The following is a 19,045-nucleotide window of genomic DNA, read 5'->3' on the forward strand; positions in this document are numbered from 1 at the left end:
TCCTTAAATAAATGTTATCATTAATTGCTTTTCAATTTTATATGAAAAAATAGAAAATATAAAATGATTTCTCTTTTGATTATAAAAAGATATAATATAATTTTAATATGACGTGTGAAACTTGACATATAACCTTGTCATAATTTGCGAACCCAAAAAGGAAAGGGTGAGGTTGGGTGGTGTTGCATCAAAGCGGTGGCGTGTGTGGCTCAGAGAAGCTAAATTAATCATATAATTAGATTAATCAAATTAATCGCATCCAAATCAATGGATTAATTAGGCAAGTCTCTTCGGCCAATGAAGCCTTAGCTAAGGGTGAGCAAAACTACCGACCAAACCTATCCATTTTGATTCGGTTCGGTCAGGTATTTGAAAGAGGTTCAGTTAATTAATTCATTCAGTTTGTTATTCGATTCGAGTCGATTTCATAAAAATTCATCAATTGGACTTAAAATCTAATTGAAATGGCAAAAATCGACAAAAATAGACTGAACCAACTGATTCAATTCATTTTCTGTTTGTTTGCTTCCGATATAAATTTAGGTTTGATTTGGTTTGTTGTAAAAAAATTTCGATATATATTCTATTGCCTCAGTTCGGTTCAATTTAAATTAAAACAACCATTTGCTCCGCTCCAGTATTAGCCTAATGGCTAAGGTGGAGGTCCCATAACCACCAAGAGGTCATGTATTCAATTCCCTCCCCAATAATAAATTACTTTGAAATTGTATTCTTAGCCTTATGGACTGTAATGCCTTTCATTGTATAGCGGTTAATAAAATATTACAACTAGAAAGTTAAATTCTGGGAGCAAAATGGAAATTTTCAAATATTTATGGGAGTAATACATATTTTTTTTACACTTTAAAAGAGAAAAATGCAATCTTCGTATGGAGATTTTTATTAAAAGAAAATTATAGGAGTGCCCCTCACAGTCAACCTTCTCCCCTATATTAGGCCAAATTTTTAAAATATCTCTTTAAATGGAATATTCAATTTCCAATTACAAAAAAAAAAAAAAAAAAAAAAAAAATTCTGTACTCTGTCGACTATATTTGTTCATAGACCATATATAAACTTTCAAAATATGAAATTTTTTGAAGATTTGATATTGACTAACTTTTAATTTTTTTCATAAAGTAAAAACTTGCAGTTGAATTCAAATGTCTGCCCTCATTCAACCTTATAAGAGCTTTGAATTCAACTTGCGAATTTCATTTGAGTACAATTTTTATGGGTTGAGATAGTGCCGGATCTAAAGATAAGAAGAAAAGGACTTTCTTCTTTTCATAGGCGAAAGAAAGAAGAGAAATTACAAAAAAAAGAAAAAGGAAGTTTTTGTGGGCTGGGCCTCAAAATGGATCAAGTTAATTATAGTAGCTGGGCCATTAAAATCAAATCTCTTTCTCTTCTTCTACTGTTGAATATTCAGTTATTATATTGATGATGTGTGAATTTTCTTTTTTTTTAATTATAAATATTTTCCATTTATATTAATTTTTCAGAGAAATAGTACGGTCAAATGCACTTGATTCGAATATTTTCAATAATTTATATCTTTATTGTTATTTTTCTCTTAATTTTATTCGGCAAACAAACACATGCTAGTAGATCAATTGCCAGAATTATCAATCACAATCGCATAAGGTAACAACTGAAACCAAAATGGGGCATATCTAAAACTTTATTATTTTTTTTCTTTTTTTTTTTTAAATGAAACCAAAATTGATTCAAACAAATTTGTGGTTTTAATGGGTAATGAAATTTTTTTCCATGTTTATCCTTTATATATGATCAATAATTATTTCTTCAATTTAATGGTTTTTTTAGAGAATTATTATTAAATTAAGGGGTAATATAGTCAACTTACTTAATAATTTATCATAACTTAAACAAATTTAATAGTTTTATTAAGGAATATGAAATTTCAAATGTAACAAGTATTATGGAATAGAGATAGTAGTATGCAATTTTTTATACTAATGGAAGGCTTATATCAACTTATCTTAACTATCAAAAATTTAATGCAATAGGACTGGGTTTGTGACATTTTTCATGTATACAGAGAGGCAAATTTCAGTGCAGATTTTCTTTCTAAATTAATTAGGAATTTCCCTTTCACAACCCACGTGTTTATAGATCCCCGTTAGATATGCATTCATGGCTTAACTATGATTATATAGCTCTACTTTTTAACCCAAAAAAAACTAAAGCATCCAATAGTTCGATGGTAAAAAATTTATCACTCAACAGCACGCTTACACATAAGGATAAACAATTAAACACGTGTGTGTACATATGGGTTATGTATCCCATACTTTGAGTTATTCTTTCTGAATTTTGCTCTCCTTATTAAACAATTAACATTGTGGTTACTCGTTTATTATTATTATTTTGTATTATGTTGAATGTTAGTTAGAATTTGCCTCTTATATTATGTAGATTTTATAATATTAAAATATGATTTCATATTGATATCAACGTGAAATATTATACAATAGCTAATTAATTAATAATTATAGTCAGAATATTATATATATAGATACATATATTTTTGTTCAATTTTTAAACAAAATTGTAATATTAGTATAACTCTTCAAATCAATTTATAAATATAAATATATGTGATTAGGTTTGTCTATTGTTGCACAAATCATAAATTATCAATTTTTTAGATAAATCAAATATCAAATATTATTTATTTTTTTAAATAAAAAAATTTAATTGGTTATGACTGAAAATATTATACAATATTCAAAGATTTCACAACACATGCTTTAGGAGATTCCATTGTTTTTCTATATATATTGATTAAATAAATTAATTAAAATGGATAGTTATATTAATTTAATTTTTTAGAAAGTCTATCCTGATTAAATTAATTAAAATAGCTAATCATTTTAATTTATTTATTTTAGATAAATCAAAAATTTTAAGTATTTTAATTAATTAAATATTATCTATATTTTAAATTAAAATATTTAATTAGTTGTGACTAAAGATATTATAGAATATATAAAATTTCAGTAAAGATAGCTTAGAAAATTCTATTATTCCTCCTCATTTTTACATTTATATATGTTATAGACAGATGTATATATTATAAAGATAAGGAGTTACACAATATTTTCAAAACTGACGCTCCATTTAGTACAAATAAATTCAAAATATAAAATTCATTTGTGAATAAATTATTCCTGTTTGGTATGATTAGTTCAAAACATGAGATTCAATTGAATTTCACATAATTATGTATGAAATGAATTTATAATTAAAAATTCAATTTATTTTTGTTTTTTAAAATATCCTTGAAATAATAATTGACAATAATAAATATCAATTATCTTTATGCTATGCCATATAATTTTTTTATTAGAATAAATATATAAAAAATAATATTAATAAAATTATTGCATTTAATTTAGTGATGGATATATATTTAATTTGAATCTCTCTCCTCAAAAGTAAACAAAAAGCTCAAAATATAAAATAAAAGATGAAAAATATTAAAATAAAAAATAAAATAATAGAAAAATATTTTTCTAAAAGAAATTTTTTTTATATAGTTTTGGTAAAGTTTGATAAATAAATAAATTAGATAAGTAAAAAATTAAAAAATTAACTTTATAGAAGGAGATATAGTAGTATTATCATACAAAGTTGATTGACTTAGTTTGTGGAATTCATTTGGAAATTCCAATTATTTTTATAGAATTTGATGTAGTTATGTAAAATTTCATAGAATTGAATTCCTAAAATTGAAATCTACATTTTTTTCATTCCAAATACAAAAATATAGATTTCTAAATAAATTCTATAAGATTTTATGGAATTTATTTATTCTAAACAAGGGATAAAAATCCAAAAAAAATCCAATAGTTTGATGGTAAACATTATGAATTTAAATAACACAAATAGTTATAAACGTTTTATATAAAATAAAAAGAAAATAAAAAATACAACTTTAAATGTGAATGATAGCATATAATTAAAATAAAAAGTTACATTCATATATTAATCAAATAATTCTGTCCTCAATTATTTGACACAAGCCGAAATGCTCGACGAAAGATAAACTTCAGGTTATGACTAGGTTTTTGCTGTTTGATTTTAAGAAATAAAAGTTTCATACTTCTACGATATTGAATAAATTTATTTAATATATTTAAATATTTTTTTCATAAGTTCTGGGACAATTATTTATAAATACATACAAAATAATATAGGAGGTCCATATGAATTAATGGATATGAGAATTGGTTAATAAAATTAGAGAAAAAAAAAAAAAAAAAACGAACACTTAATAATCAACAAATGACAAGAAAGGGGAAAAAAACACTCAACACGACTCCAAAATTCAGAATCAATTGCTTGAGATATCTAAAATTGAACCTAAAGAAATAAATTAAATTTAAAATGATATGAAACACAAAATAAAGATAATCTTGTATATTCTTTTTTTTTTTAAATTATTGTATTGCTTCCCGTATTACTGTTATATTGTGTTACAAAAGATTTTATATTTCATGTATTTCTTAATGCTTATTGAGATCATAAAAAAAAAAAAAAAAATTCTACATCAATTACTTTTATGATAACTAGTCTTTTTACGACGTATGTCGCATATTGACTATACTCTTCATTTATACTCATTCAATTTTTTATGTCATTATTCACTTTTATTTATTATTCATACTCATTTTTATAAAAATTATATTAAATATTGATGATAATTTCTTATATTATTTATTTTAGATTTTTATTATATTGTCATTATCTAAAATTCATCATAACTTATATATGTATAATTCTACAATATCACTTAATAAATACATTTTAATATATAATAATAATAATAATAATAAATATTATACATATTTTTATATTTAAAATTTTCAACTGTTCGTAATCCTACACACATATATTCAATTTATTTAAAATTAATTTTAAAAAATTAAAATTTAAAATTTTGAAAGACTTAATTATATATATTTTATTTGAAAATTTATTTTTTAAAAAATATATCTAATTAAATTATATAAACATCATGAAGAAAACATAATATTATAAAATAATTTACTTTTTTTTTAATTCTCTCCTAAATAGAATGTTTAAGTTATAATCAAACATAATTAAATAAAATATATTCTAATTTTTTTATAACGTGCGTGGCATGTTTCTGTTGCATGTATCTTTTGCTCGTTGAATACTTGTTATACTTTTTTATTTCTATATAAAATATTAACTATTTATTATAATTTCTCTTTTATACTGTGTATATCTTTTTAATGTTAGAACTTCATTTTTTTATTGTGCATGCATAAATAGTTAAAAAATAAGTTAAATATTTTAACCAAATTAAATCTATCTGAATTTAGGTAATTTATATTTAAAATTATTGATTCTAATAATTTGTATACTTTTTAAGTTAAAAATTATTTATAAAATTTATCAATTTTAAAAAAATTAATTCAAATATGATAAATTTAATAAATAAAAAATCTGAATTTCATTGAACTTTTACTTATACTAAATATAAAAAATATATATGAATTTATATATAAATTATATAAAATTCAGTTAGACCAAAATAAGATTCAAATAAAATCGTTAATATATTTCATAGAACTTATGAATAATTACAAGAATTTTAATTTTTTACATGTTTGACCAAATAAAAAAATCATTACATATGATATTATAAAGAAATTTTGCTTCACAGTCTTTAATCAAGTGGTTTTACTTAATAAAATGTGAAATAACTTTCGAAACTAATTTTAGGTAAATGAGCATACACGATCGCCTTAATTTGAAACCACACTGAATTAAATTAAAATTAAAGTGAATTTTCCAAAATAAAAAAATCCTCAAATTAAATATAGTTCAAAATCTAATTAGTTTAATCAGTTCTACATGCACTTTTATGTTAGTTAATTTAAGCGTTTTATTAAAAATAAATACCTACAAAAAAAATTCAGTTTATTCATGCAAACTAAAAACCAACATAAATTAATTTTCCCCGATGTTTTAATATCCTTAAAATTAGAAAACATCCCTAAAATTGTAAAGGGATATAAGTTTTCTTTTTTTGGAAAATCTTACACCATTAATTAATATAATATTTAATTAATTAATCTAATAATAATATTTTTTGAACATATTGAATAACTCCAACTAAGTGCAAAATAGATAAAGTATATTGTAAAATTCCTTTTTACTTACTATTTATCATTCTCTTTCTCTCTCTATTCTTAGTTATCTAGGCATGATAAGGTTTGGTTTCAAACCAGAATCAAATCGAAATCGAATCGATCAAACGGAACCAAACCATAGTCAACGGTTCAAGGTTTCATACCGTAACCAAAACTGATGGTTTAAGGTTTGGTTGCGGTTCCGTATATTTGAAAATTAAAATTGGCAGTTTCCGTTTAAAACCGTCAATTCTGGTTGAGAACCATTAAAAAAAAAAAGAAAATATTACACTTCACACGTGATTTTTAATTGTTAAATTAATTTTGCTTTTAATTGTTAAATGCAGTAACTTTACCATCATCTTCAAATTTATAATATAAATATAACTTATAAATTATAAGTTGACAAAGAGAAAAAAATTGCTCTTCATTTAAATATTTTTAATTTAAATCTTTTACCAATATATATTTTTTATATACAAATTAATAATATTTATTTAAGGTTTATTTTTTTGACTCTTAAATAAAATAAAAAGACTTTTTTCTCCCTTACAACAGTAAAAAAATGACAATTTGAAGGGCATTTTTTGAAATAAAAAATTTATATTGTAATTTTTTTAACTCTTAATTTAGATACAAAGACGTTTTGCCCATTTATAACGGTAAAAAATGCTACTTAAAGTATATTTTAGAATAAAAAATTCATATTATGATATTTTTTTTGTTAATTGTTAAATAAAATTAAAGCACATTTTTATCCTTTATAATGGTAAAAAAAAAGGAAAATTTAAGGGTATTTTTATGAATAAAAATTTATATAATAACTATAAATACCTTAATAATCTTCTTTTTTTTCTTTTTTTTCACAATGTCAATTCTTTTTCTCTAAATTCCATTGAATTTCTCATATCATTTCTTTTTTCCTGATATAAATTCAGTACAAGTCCATTTTTTAACATGTCTCTCAATTTAAATTTATAGAAATTAAATACTAGTAAAGAATTTTAAATTTATGTTTCGTGTAGTTGTAATATTTTAATAAATTTTAAAATTATTGATTTACTCGTTTAGTCTCTTTGTAATTTAATACTATTATTTGTCATTAATTTTCTTATTTAACTAAAAAAACTAAAAAAGTTAAAAAAAAGTTATCTAAATTCGGCGGTTTTAAAATCGTTTAAAAGCAGTTCAGTTCCATTTTCACCTTTTTTGAAATCGAAACCGGTGGTTTAAGAACCAAAATTGGTGGTTCTAAAACCGTGATCATGCGTATAGTTATCCAATATGAGATAAATAGTTTAAACGTATGTATATATATTTCACATAAATATATTCAAGAGAAAATTAAAAAATGTATCAAATTTCATATAAACTATTAGATAAATTAAATATTTATTATTCTTATTATTATATAAGATTTTTTTTACCTTGATTGCCATAATCCGATTATTTCTAAGAGTATTATAAAAGAAAAATATCACATAGTCTTTTTTATAATTAAAAAAGAAAAATATTAGGTAACTAGTTTTTATCTAAGATAATCGTCTATAAGAAAAAGAAAGTGAAGGAAAAAATTAATTAAATATTATCACATACACCACTTTATCATGAAATTATATTATTTTTTCCATAGAAAGAACTAAAAAAAAAAAAAAATTAAATATCAGAATTTTTATATGTAATATAATTTAAAATTGTATTCTATTTGAAAATTTATTTTTAAAAAATATATCCAATCAAATCATACAAATATAAAAAATATTTTTTTCTACTTTTATCTTCCTCCTGAACAAAATACTTTAAATTATAATCAAAATAAAATATAAAAATTTTCAAATGCCTCGTTATCATATGTATTTATTAAAAAATAACTTTTAAAAAGATAAAATTTAAAAAATTTTGAATGCTTAATTATCTATATGTATTTATTTAAAAATAAATTATATCCAATCAACTAATAAACTTTAATATATATATATATATATATATATTTCACATAAATATATTTAAGAGAAGATTAAAGAAATATCAAATTTCACATAAACTATTAGATCAATTAAATATATATTAATCTTATTATTGTATATTTTTTTTTACCTTTATTGCCATAATCTGATTATTTCTAAGTGTATTATAAAAGAAAATATCACATATTATTTTTTATAATTAAAAAAATAAAACTATTAGGTTACTGTTTTTATTTTAGATAATCATCTATAAGAAAAAGAAAGTGAAGAAAAAAATTAATTAAATATTTTTATATACACCACTTTATCATGAAATTATATTATTTTTCCATAAAAAGAACTAAAAAATTTAAATATCAGAATATATATATATGCAATATAATTTCAAAATTTTATATTTAAAATTTTATTCTATTTGAAAATTTATTCTTAGAAAATATATCCAATCAAATCATTCAAACATAAAGAAAAAGAGTATTAATAAAAAAAATTTTCTATTTTTATCTCCCTCCTAAATAAGATACTTTTAATTATAATCAAAATGAAATCAAATAAATATTAAATTCAAAAAATAAAATATAAAAATTTTCAAATGTCTCGTTATCATATATATTTATTAAAAAATAAATTACATCCAATAAATTAATAAACTGTAATTTTTTAATTGCCATCATTAAGGGTATTTTAGAACATTTTAAATTTCATTAAGGGTGATACATGTAATCTCATTATTTCTCCCATTTCCACTTTTATATATAATATAGATAGATTATGAGATTCAATTATTTATAATACAAGTTGTATAAATCTGAATTTCATATAATAATTTTAATAATTAATAATAATAATAATTTATAATTATATATAATAAATTGTATTATTTGACTATTTTGTCATTTGTATTTAATATATATTGCCATTGAGTCCTTACATTTTCTACTAAATTACTATTTAGTACATTCTTTAATAGCAAAAAAAGACACTTTTTGAACGAAATGACTACCGCTTTTTGATATAAATGAATTTGAAATGTGAAATTATAATTCATATGTAAATGAATTCTATCTTTGTAAATAAAATTTTCATATTTGAAATAAATTCAAATTGAAAATTCATTTTATTTCAAATATGAAAATTCATTTATTTTTATATTCTAAAATACTCTTCGCATAATAATTTTATTAGAAAGCTAGAAAAATGGATTTTTTTTTATCATAAATATTTGAGTTGAAGCTTGTAACGTCCCATTTTTCTATTGAATCGAATCGTTGCTTAGAGTCGAGTCGGGCTGCTCCAAAACCCGGTTCGAGCCATTAGAGTCTAGAGTGGGCTAGAATGAAATAAGGAAAAGAAGTGGACTTACTTGAAGGAAACAAAAAGATCAAAGTATAAGGATTAGGACTTGCTTGCACGAAAGTATAAAGTTGAGGTATTAAGTTGTACCATTTTGACACTTGAGGTACCATTTGGTAATTTTCACAGAAAAATCCATGATATTTTGGAGATGTACCCGTGAGTTCCATTTCATTTCATTTCTTCATCCTTATCTTCATCTTCTTCCTCTACTTTTCCTCTCATGCTTTCCTTTCTCCATCACTTTTAATGGTAGTGAAGATTTTAATGGGATTCAAGCATTAATTCAACTTCTATTCTATCCAAGTAAGTAAACCTTCTTGAATTTCATACTTGAATCATTTGGTGATATTTTTAGAGTATTCATAAGAATTCTCATGTATAGGAGAGGTGAGCTCAAAGGTAGAAGAAAAAGGAAGCTAAAAAGAAGAGCTTAAGCTTTTTGGAGTGAAGGTGTGCTATCTCTTTTAGTTTAATTCATTTCCTTACATGATAATTTGTGTGATGTGTTGAAAATGAGATGATATGTTGCTTAATGTTGAGTGAGAAGACTGAACATAGTGAAAAAGCATGAGATGAAATGAATAAATGAAGTAGATATTGAGTTCATGCTGAAACAAGTTTTGCTGGAAAAGTTACTAGTAACTTCTCCTTGATTTTTACCCCATTTAATGATGGAATTAGGAAGTGTCATAGAAGAGTTATTTGTTCCTCTATGTGTTAGCTTTACATGAGTTTTTGAATCACCCAAATCGGAGTTATATATTGAGAGATATGGTCAAAAGAGTACAGACTATGCAGGCTGGAAAACGCGCGCGCGCGAATTGCATGAAGAGCTCGCGATCGCGACTTTCATTTGCGCGCTCGCGACTTTCACCTAAAACTCTCTGACTCTCATTTGGTGCTTTACGCGCTCGCGATTTTGCACTACGCGCTCGCGACTTAGCCCTTGGCATGTAAGCGCTCGCGACCTTCCTCGCGCGCTCGCGAATTTGGCCTGGGAACTCACTGTCTCTCATTTTGCATTCTACGCGCTCGCGACTTTCAAGTGCGCGCTCGCGACTTGTGCCCGATAACACACAGACTCACATTTTTGCATCTCGCGCTTGCGACTTTGAAAGACGCGCTCGCGACATGTGTTTTCATGCACTTTTGGACTTCTTTTTCAATGCAATTGTATTCCTTTACTCAACTTATATGCCTCCAATCAATTTAAAACAAAAAGACAACATTAGAACATGCATCAAAACAACATGCAAGCATGCAAATGATGTGAAATGAGGTAAACACAACTTGTAATTGTATTCTATGCAATTGTGAAATGATGTGAAATGGTGTGTGAAGTTATGAATTCTATGCAATTGTATTCCTTTTCTCAACTTGTATGTCTTTAATCATTTTAAAACAAAAAGACAACATGAACACATGTATAAACACAAAATGCAAGCATGCAAATGGTGTGAAGCTAACATGACACAAGTTGCCCGCTTGGCGAGGCTATCAGCATATAGGTAAGCAGTAAATGTTATGAAATGATGAAGCAGTAAATTTTATGACACAAGCAAGTGAAAATAACATGACACAAGCATGCAAATTATGACACAGTTACTATGCATTTGTTTTATCTATTGACATACCAACATTATGCTCCATTGAGGTTAGGTAGAAACCATGTAGATAAGGCTATGTCGCGACATAGAATAGCAGATCTACGCCCCATACAGTTTGGTACTCCAGCTACAGGCCGTTGAGTGGATATGATTATATAGGCCATAGCAGCCAAGCATACAGTTTCATCCAGTTTTATACAGTTTTTCTTATCACTTCGGTTTCACTATAACCTTATGGAGCCATACAGATATCTTGACATAACATTGCATGAAGCATACAGTATACTAAACAGCAAGAAATATCATCAAGGTAAAATGAAAGTATCATGATATGTGTGCTTACATTCCACATGTGAGTACATGTTTATTTCTACATATGTATGTGCTTATATGTTTCTTTATTCATTGTGATATTCACTGAATTTAATTAAAGTTGCAGAATTCATACAGCATAAAGAACATCAGGTAAGATCATGAAAGTATAATGCTATATATGCTTACAAGTTTATTTATTGAATCTTTAACAGTCATGAGATGTTATTAATCATAACTTGAAAGTGCATAAGTCATACAGCATAATGAATAGCAAGTAAGACAATGAACATATACTGTTATGTATTCTTACATGTTTATTTATTTCATTCATACAACACAATGAACAGCAGGTAAGATCATGATAGTATCATAATGTGTGATTAAAGGAGTTATGAGATAATTAGAACTAAATTATTTATGGTGTGAATTAGAAGTTTATTCTTTGCTATAAAGATGCATTGATGTTGAAATTTACTGAATCTATGATTTTCAATGCTATTATGCAAATTTGTATTTTAAGTTAGTTGCCATCACACTTTGTTAAGTATGTGAATTATGAGCGCCACTGAGTTTTATACTCAGCGCGTCGATTTTTATCACGCGTAGGTTGAAGATCGTGGTTGCTACTTGAAGACTTGAAGAGTACTATCAAAGCAGAAGTGATTAATTTGGGAGTAGTAGATTGAGAGTTATATAATTAAGAATTTTGGCATGTATTAAGATTTATGGCATGTATAATTATTACATTTGTTAGAGCTATGTGATTGTAAATATAAGTGAAGCATGTAATTAGTTTGGTATAAGTAGTTGGAGATAATAATAATACTTATGAAATGATTGAAGATGAAATATTTTACTATAGTTGGTATGATTAGGTCCTGAAGATTTGATATAGATCATGAATGCACTTAATTGCTGGCTATTACATGATATTGAGGATTGATACAGTTATGACTATATATATATAAAGTGCTATTGTGTTATGATGATTAGATGGAGATATTAAAAGTTTGGAGTTTAATTGGGAATATTTTGTATTCATAGTTAGCATACAGGATGATATCAGCATGACAGGACATGAGTTCAACCAGATTGTAGCGTCTCGGCTCGGTTCATTCGGGTTAACGGGTGGACCGGGAAGGGATGTTACAAAGCTTTTGGAGTTCATTAAGATATTGTATCAAATATGATAGATTTAATTTAGTCATTCAAATATACAGAATTGAATTCATGAAATTTAAATCTTGTCATTTTTTTTAGTCCAAAGGCAATTATTTAAATTATAAATGAATTCCAAAAAATATAATATTAATTAATTAATATAATTAATTATTCTATTTTCATTTGAACGGATGGATGGATAAATATAATATTAACATAATTAGTTTACGAATGTATATTGCAACTTCAAAGAATGAATTGTCATGCAATATTTAGAAAGATGAGGAACGCAATTTGCACATCAAAATATAGTCTAGCAATAAGTATATATACGACCTAATAATAAATTTAGATTCGAATATTCTTTTCTCAATACTCAATAAAAAAGAATATAGTTTTATTTTCCCTTAAGCAAGTGTATTATAAGAATAAAAAAATAAAAAAAATAAAAAGTCTAGTTAATTTTTTCACTAGTGCGAGGAGTAAAAGATCTCGAGTTCAAGTTCTCTCAATCATAAAAGTTTTTACTAATTTGGTAATATTTATTTGAGAAAAGTTCTCTAGTTTGTGATTAATCACGTCAACTCTTTTGTATGATGAACCCATACATCTAATGGCCAATAATTAATATTATAGAAACTGACTAATTAGTACACTTAACTTTATTGCAGGCTTTAGAACCCATCACTCTGAAAAGATTAAAAAGGCATTTGATGATGAATTGTTAATCATGCGCATGCTTATTATTATCATATAATTATACAAGCAGATATAAAGATATGCAAACATCTGTTTAGTCCCACGCTCAATGATTGTTCTCTTATTAATTTTCTTTAATTTAATTATTATCCCCTTGAAAAGTTCAAGAAAGTAACATAAATAAAAATAAAAATAAAATATTAAAAGAATTAGTAGAGTTTATATTAATTTTGTAAAACCCTTCAAAGCTTTCTGCACCATATTTATAATCTCATTTCATATGGTCGCTCATAATGTCAAATAAAATTTTGATTTATCTTTTATATTTATTCACATTTTCTCCATAATTTTTTAACATGACTAATGAGTTTTAATTCAGTAGTATTATAATTATTATAATCATTTTTAACGTTATGAAATTATAAATTTGAGTTTCAATAGAGATGAAATTGAGTAGTCTTTCTTTTGAATTTATCATTAATTATTAATTGAGGAAAATATACTTATTTCTATTGAAATGTATCCAACAGCAACCAAATACGAAAGCAAGGACATGATTAAACAAACATTTATTTATTTTGCGTAATTACATACTCTGGAAATAATCCAGACCTAGACACAGAGAACTTAATTATACAAAACACACTTAATTTTTCTATATGTAACACACATCTTTAGGGTTCAAAACTTCGGATATATATATATTTATGCTATGGCTAGGATGATAATATATATAATAAAAAGCTTAATTATTCATTTATATAGTTATATGTATACTACTAGGTCTTCATTATGGGTTGCTAAAACCAGCTTTAATTTGGTATGAGCTTGAAAGGAGGCCTAACAAGAGATGGTGCTGGATCATAGTTTCCATAGTCTTTGGTATTAGCTCTTAGAACCCTTTCATGAAACATACTTGCTTCATCCTTGTTTGATGATTCCTGCGAATTATGTAAAATTCAATTTTATCGAATTAAAAATGGTTGTTTTGTTAACTAATTATGATATACATATTATATTATTAAACAAATAAAAACAAATGAAACCCAAGAAAATTTATCAAGCTTTCTTTATAATGGTTTTGTTAGGTTATTACTAATGGGGAGGAAAAAGACTTTGTAATTATAAAGAAAAACCAACAAGTGGTTAGATTAGTAGAAATGAACTACATCTTCAAGCGAACTTCAGTTAGAAATTCAAAATCTGAAATCGTTACTGTTGGAAAGAACTTTACTTGAATATTATTGGCCAGAGTGTGAAACCAGATGTATATTTACCAAAAAAAAAAGAAAAGGATATAGAAAAGAAAAGGAATATATTTTTGATTGTAATCAGCCACAAACCTCATAAGTGGTATCTATTTGGTAGGCCGACTTGTCCACAAACTTGGAACGTCTACCTGCAAACCATTAATTCGAAACATAAGAAAAAAGAAAGGATAGTTAATTAACATATAATGTACCAGTAGCTATAAGAGAACCCTAAACAAGAACGCACATGTTCACTACAGCATGTTAAACCCTAGCTAGCTTAGCTAGCACGAGTAGAAGGTGAAAATACGAAAACCAAACACTGTTTCTGTCTTTAGGTGAAAAAAAGTCTTAATGAGGTTTGACTTGAGATTACAAGTTGAAACTCGAGCCAAATTAGTTAAAAACAAAGAGACTCTTAGAATTTTTAATCATATTCAATTTCATCTCACTTAGATTGGAATTCCCATTCATATTCTGAGATAATTCTATCACCATGAACTTAAAACTCCTTAGTGCTATGCAAAGTATCTATAACCCAATGGTGAGGTTAACGTAAAGGCTGCATTAGCAAGAGAAGAGAATGCACCTGCAAAAGAAGTTGACAGAAATGATGCAGAAAGAAGAAGGAAGACAAGACAGAAGTTCTTGAGAAGCATAAAACCCATGTTAATAAGCTGTAAGAAAATACTTTTGTTTCTTTTCTAAGCTGGAAGATTGATCTTTTTTCTCTTCCAAAAGAGAATATTGCCTAAACGAAGCTTCCTTTAATCTATAGTGCTAAAGTGATTGCCAATTACAATGGCAAACCTTGATGCTACAAAGTGCAAAATGATAGTTTATTTATATATATAATTAAAGAAAATGACACTCTTGCTTTTTATTTTAATACTATTATAGTATTCAAAATGGAAAAAGGTGAAGAAGACCACTTTTCTGCTGTTGGGGCACTAATAAGTCTTCGTAGTTAGTGGATTTATACAGTAGCTAATTAAAATATACAATAGTATTGAGTATGACCCCTAGTTGAAATTACTGAAATATCCCTCAATTTGGATTCAGTTTATTCTAAATTTCTTACTACAACTTCATACTAACTTGTAATAATAAATTAATCATCATGGGGTTAATATAATTTACATGTCTTTGAACTTTGAATTCACTGGGTTTCTAACATAACGACATTAGAGGCTTTAAAGCCAACAATTTCTAGTGATTTTCCTACCAAAAAAAGAATCCTAATTGTAACAAACAAAATACGGTCCCAACTAATCAAACAATGGCAAAAGGAAATTTTGTGATTATAATATGGAATTAGTACAAAATTCAGCGATAATTAGAACAATTTGTTTTATAATTGTGTTTAATTAAGCAAAATTTAGAAAAATAATAACCAAAAATTTTACATATATTTTTTTTTTCTAACCGAAAAATATAATGTTAGAATCCATGAGAATAAAGTTGAGTTTATTTTCTAGATATCTTATCTCAAGAGGTTCAGAGAGTTTTAGCTCAGCTACGCAACTTTATTTTTTATTTTTATTTAGGTATTAAGTCAATCAATACTAAAAGATTATTACTGATCAATGAATTAGATAGTTTTTCAATGTTATATACCCTTTTATGATTTGATATTTGAACAATTTGAGATTCTTAAGCTATGTTCGGTAATAACTTTATAAGTAGCTTTTAATGTTTTGAAACGTTATTTTTTATAGTGTTCGGTAATATATCATTTGAACTAACTTGGTTAAGGTAGTATTTTATAAATAGTTAACTTATGTAACGTTTAACTTTTATCGTTTTATAAAAAACTACTAAAACAGTCAACAGTTAAACGCTACTAAAACAGTTAATACTACCAAAATAGCTAATTTTGTAGAACACACCTTATATGATCTGGTCTTATGGTCTTCAAATTTGAGGAAATTTGGAGGGTAGAACAGTATTTAGAGCATTCAGTTATAAGTAACCTGAAAAGGGTAGCAGTGGAAACTAAGAATAGATAGTTTAGTGATTAGAGGGTTTTTTGTTTTTTGATGTGCCAAAAAGCAGAATTAGGTTGGCATAAAAATAGCTTTTGCGGATGAGTAGTGCCTCCAGTTACCCATAAAGACAAGGACAACCCACCAAATACAACTGAGAAGACACTGGTGGAGAATAAAGCTCTACCAATTGTAGGGTTTTTTTTTTTTTTTTTTAAAAAAAATTAAATAGACTTATCTATTTCTCTATTTTACATTAAAGGTGCTCTTAGGTCCACAACCCTTCCCTAATTTGAGTGAATCCTACTCCTTCCTTGTTCTATATTTCCAGTTATTGCTCTATCTTATTCAAAACTTATCAAATTACTATCATTGATTTGCAAAGTTTGGGTTGGAAATTATATAAAATATCAAACTTTAAGCTTCCGACATTTATGTAAGATTTATGTCGTTTCAGAATTCTGGGTTGATTTTATATAAATATACAAAATTTTTAGTTAAATTATCAAATGTTTGCTTCATAATATAGATGATTGTGCTAATCTTGAAAGATTATTTAAAACACATTTATTTTTTATTATCACTTTTATTTGGTTTCACCTTTCATAGTTTTAGGTTGATCTTTTTATGTTGAAAATGAACATACTATTTTATGGACATTGGGTGCACTCAATAATTGTTCATCAATGCATTTGAATTGTAAAAAAAAAGAAAGGGTTTGAATAGATTTGCATAGAGTAATTGGACAAGTGTTACTTTAGGGTCACAAATTTCAAAATCATGATCTTGGTTTGATGTTTACGTATAACATCTGGAACTTGTATCTATGAGTAAACTAATAAAAAGAATGCTTTGTATTTTTAATTTAAAAGCTTGAGAGTATAGAGTAATGGAAGAATGACATCAACTGTGATCGATGAGAGTTATAAATTAAATCTCTATTAGGGCATGCTTAGTTCCATTTTTAGTGTCTGCCACTCAAGAAAGCAATACTACCCCATTTGAATGATTTGTTTAGCTTGCTATAGAATACCATAATTTGATCTTATCGTTTAGGTATTTGAAAATACAAATAGTCTGTATATTCGAAGAATGCCATATGGGTTTGGATAATGATTGTTTAATCAGAGTATAATAAGACTTTTTTAGGAGATATTATTGCTTAGATTAGTTCATGCATGATAAGGCATATTTATGACTCGAATCTGAGATTAAGAATATCAAGAGCTTGTTAATTTGGTTTAGTTGTTCACACGAACCGATAACAGATACTTGTTGCTAATAGTTGGTAATTATTGGTTGATATAAACGGTTCAAATTGGAATTTTGATTAATTGAGGAGTATTTTTTTTTTTTTTTTTTTTTTTTTTTTGCATTGATGGTATGTAAATGTAACTCGTTCATCAAAAAACTACTCAGAGCTCCTTGGAACATACTCTAACCTAGGTGCAGAAGAGCCAATATCGAGATACCAAACCTTCCCGTCAATATAAATTCTTGGGGATGATCGGCTTATTATCCCTAGAGTAATTTTTATCCATTGAAAAAGACCAAATCTATGGAACAAAAATCTATGCTCTTTAGTTGATGAATGTTAAAAAATTTTAAAATATATATTATACATCTAATATAAAAAAAAAATAACCTTAAGTAATAGTCATTTTACATTTTGAACATCAAAAATTACAATTTTATCAAACATTAACATTTATCAATTAATAGCTATTATCCATCAACTACCAATTATCAATAATCGCTATCACTTTAACGGATCCTTAGCTCCATTTTTAAAAAAATTAAATTATGTCTCACCCATTCGGGTCGGATAAGATCGGATATCGAGCTGGAGGATTAAAATGAGCATGCCTATAACTACAGCCATTGAGTTCTTTTTTTTTTTTCATAATTGGTGGCAAATATAGTATCCGTGCACATTTGAAGTGTTGAAAAATATATATGGTTTGAATTAATTTGACAAAGTGATTTAGAACAGATGTGTCAACTACTAACATTCAAATTGCATCACTCTTTTTGGTATTCTATGATGGTGATTTAAAAGCATATAGTGAAATCATTTGCCAATTCCAGTTTTACATCAAGAGATTTGAAATAGACAATTTAGTGCTAAAGTCTGCGACTGTTGACTAATTTCAACCGTTAGATCAAGTAAAAGATTTTGATTCAGTGATTGAAATTTCATACACTAACCTTTATCATGCGCCAAAACATGCGCACACCAAATCATTATTTTTGGATAAAATTCCATTACCATCAAGTTTCCAAAATGAATACAGCCTTTTATTTCACCTAATTCTTGACTTTTTTTTTTTTTTCCTTTTTTTTTAATCACCGTCTATTCAGAAGGTCACTTAATCTGGCTCGGAGCTTAGTCACAGTTAAGACTTTTCGCTCCTCCATGCAAGTGTATTCAATGTAAATCAAACTCGAAAGTTCTTCCCACGTGCCTGGTCTATATTGCTAACTGAGCTACAATCCATAACTTATAAGTAACTA

At 25.8% G+C, this 19,045-nt stretch overlaps 1 protein-coding gene across 1 annotated transcript; it reads right to left on the reverse strand.

Annotated features, from left to right (window-relative positions):
* Positions 1–13,850: 13,850 nt before the first annotated feature.
* LOC105630127 (protein CASPARIAN STRIP INTEGRITY FACTOR 1) lies at positions 13,851–15,371 on the reverse strand. The gene is made up of 3 exons (XM_012211833.4): positions 15,136–15,371; positions 14,640–14,695; positions 13,851–14,237 (listed from the first exon to the last, which is right to left on the reverse strand). Exons 1-3 carry the CDS (start codon positions 15,212–15,214, stop codon positions 14,109–14,111), a joined length of 264 nt encoding a protein of 87 aa, XP_012067223.1. The 5' UTR covers positions 15,215–15,371; the 3' UTR covers positions 13,851–14,108.
* Between the last annotated feature and the right edge of the window lie 3,674 nt (positions 15,372–19,045).

This window comes from Jatropha curcas, chromosome 1 (genome assembly GCF_041381405.1).
Source record: "Jatropha curcas cultivar XTBG-Jc1 chromosome 1, XTBG_Jcur_1.0, whole genome shotgun sequence".
Lineage (NCBI taxonomy): Eukaryota > Viridiplantae > Streptophyta > Magnoliopsida > Malpighiales > Euphorbiaceae > Jatropha > Jatropha curcas.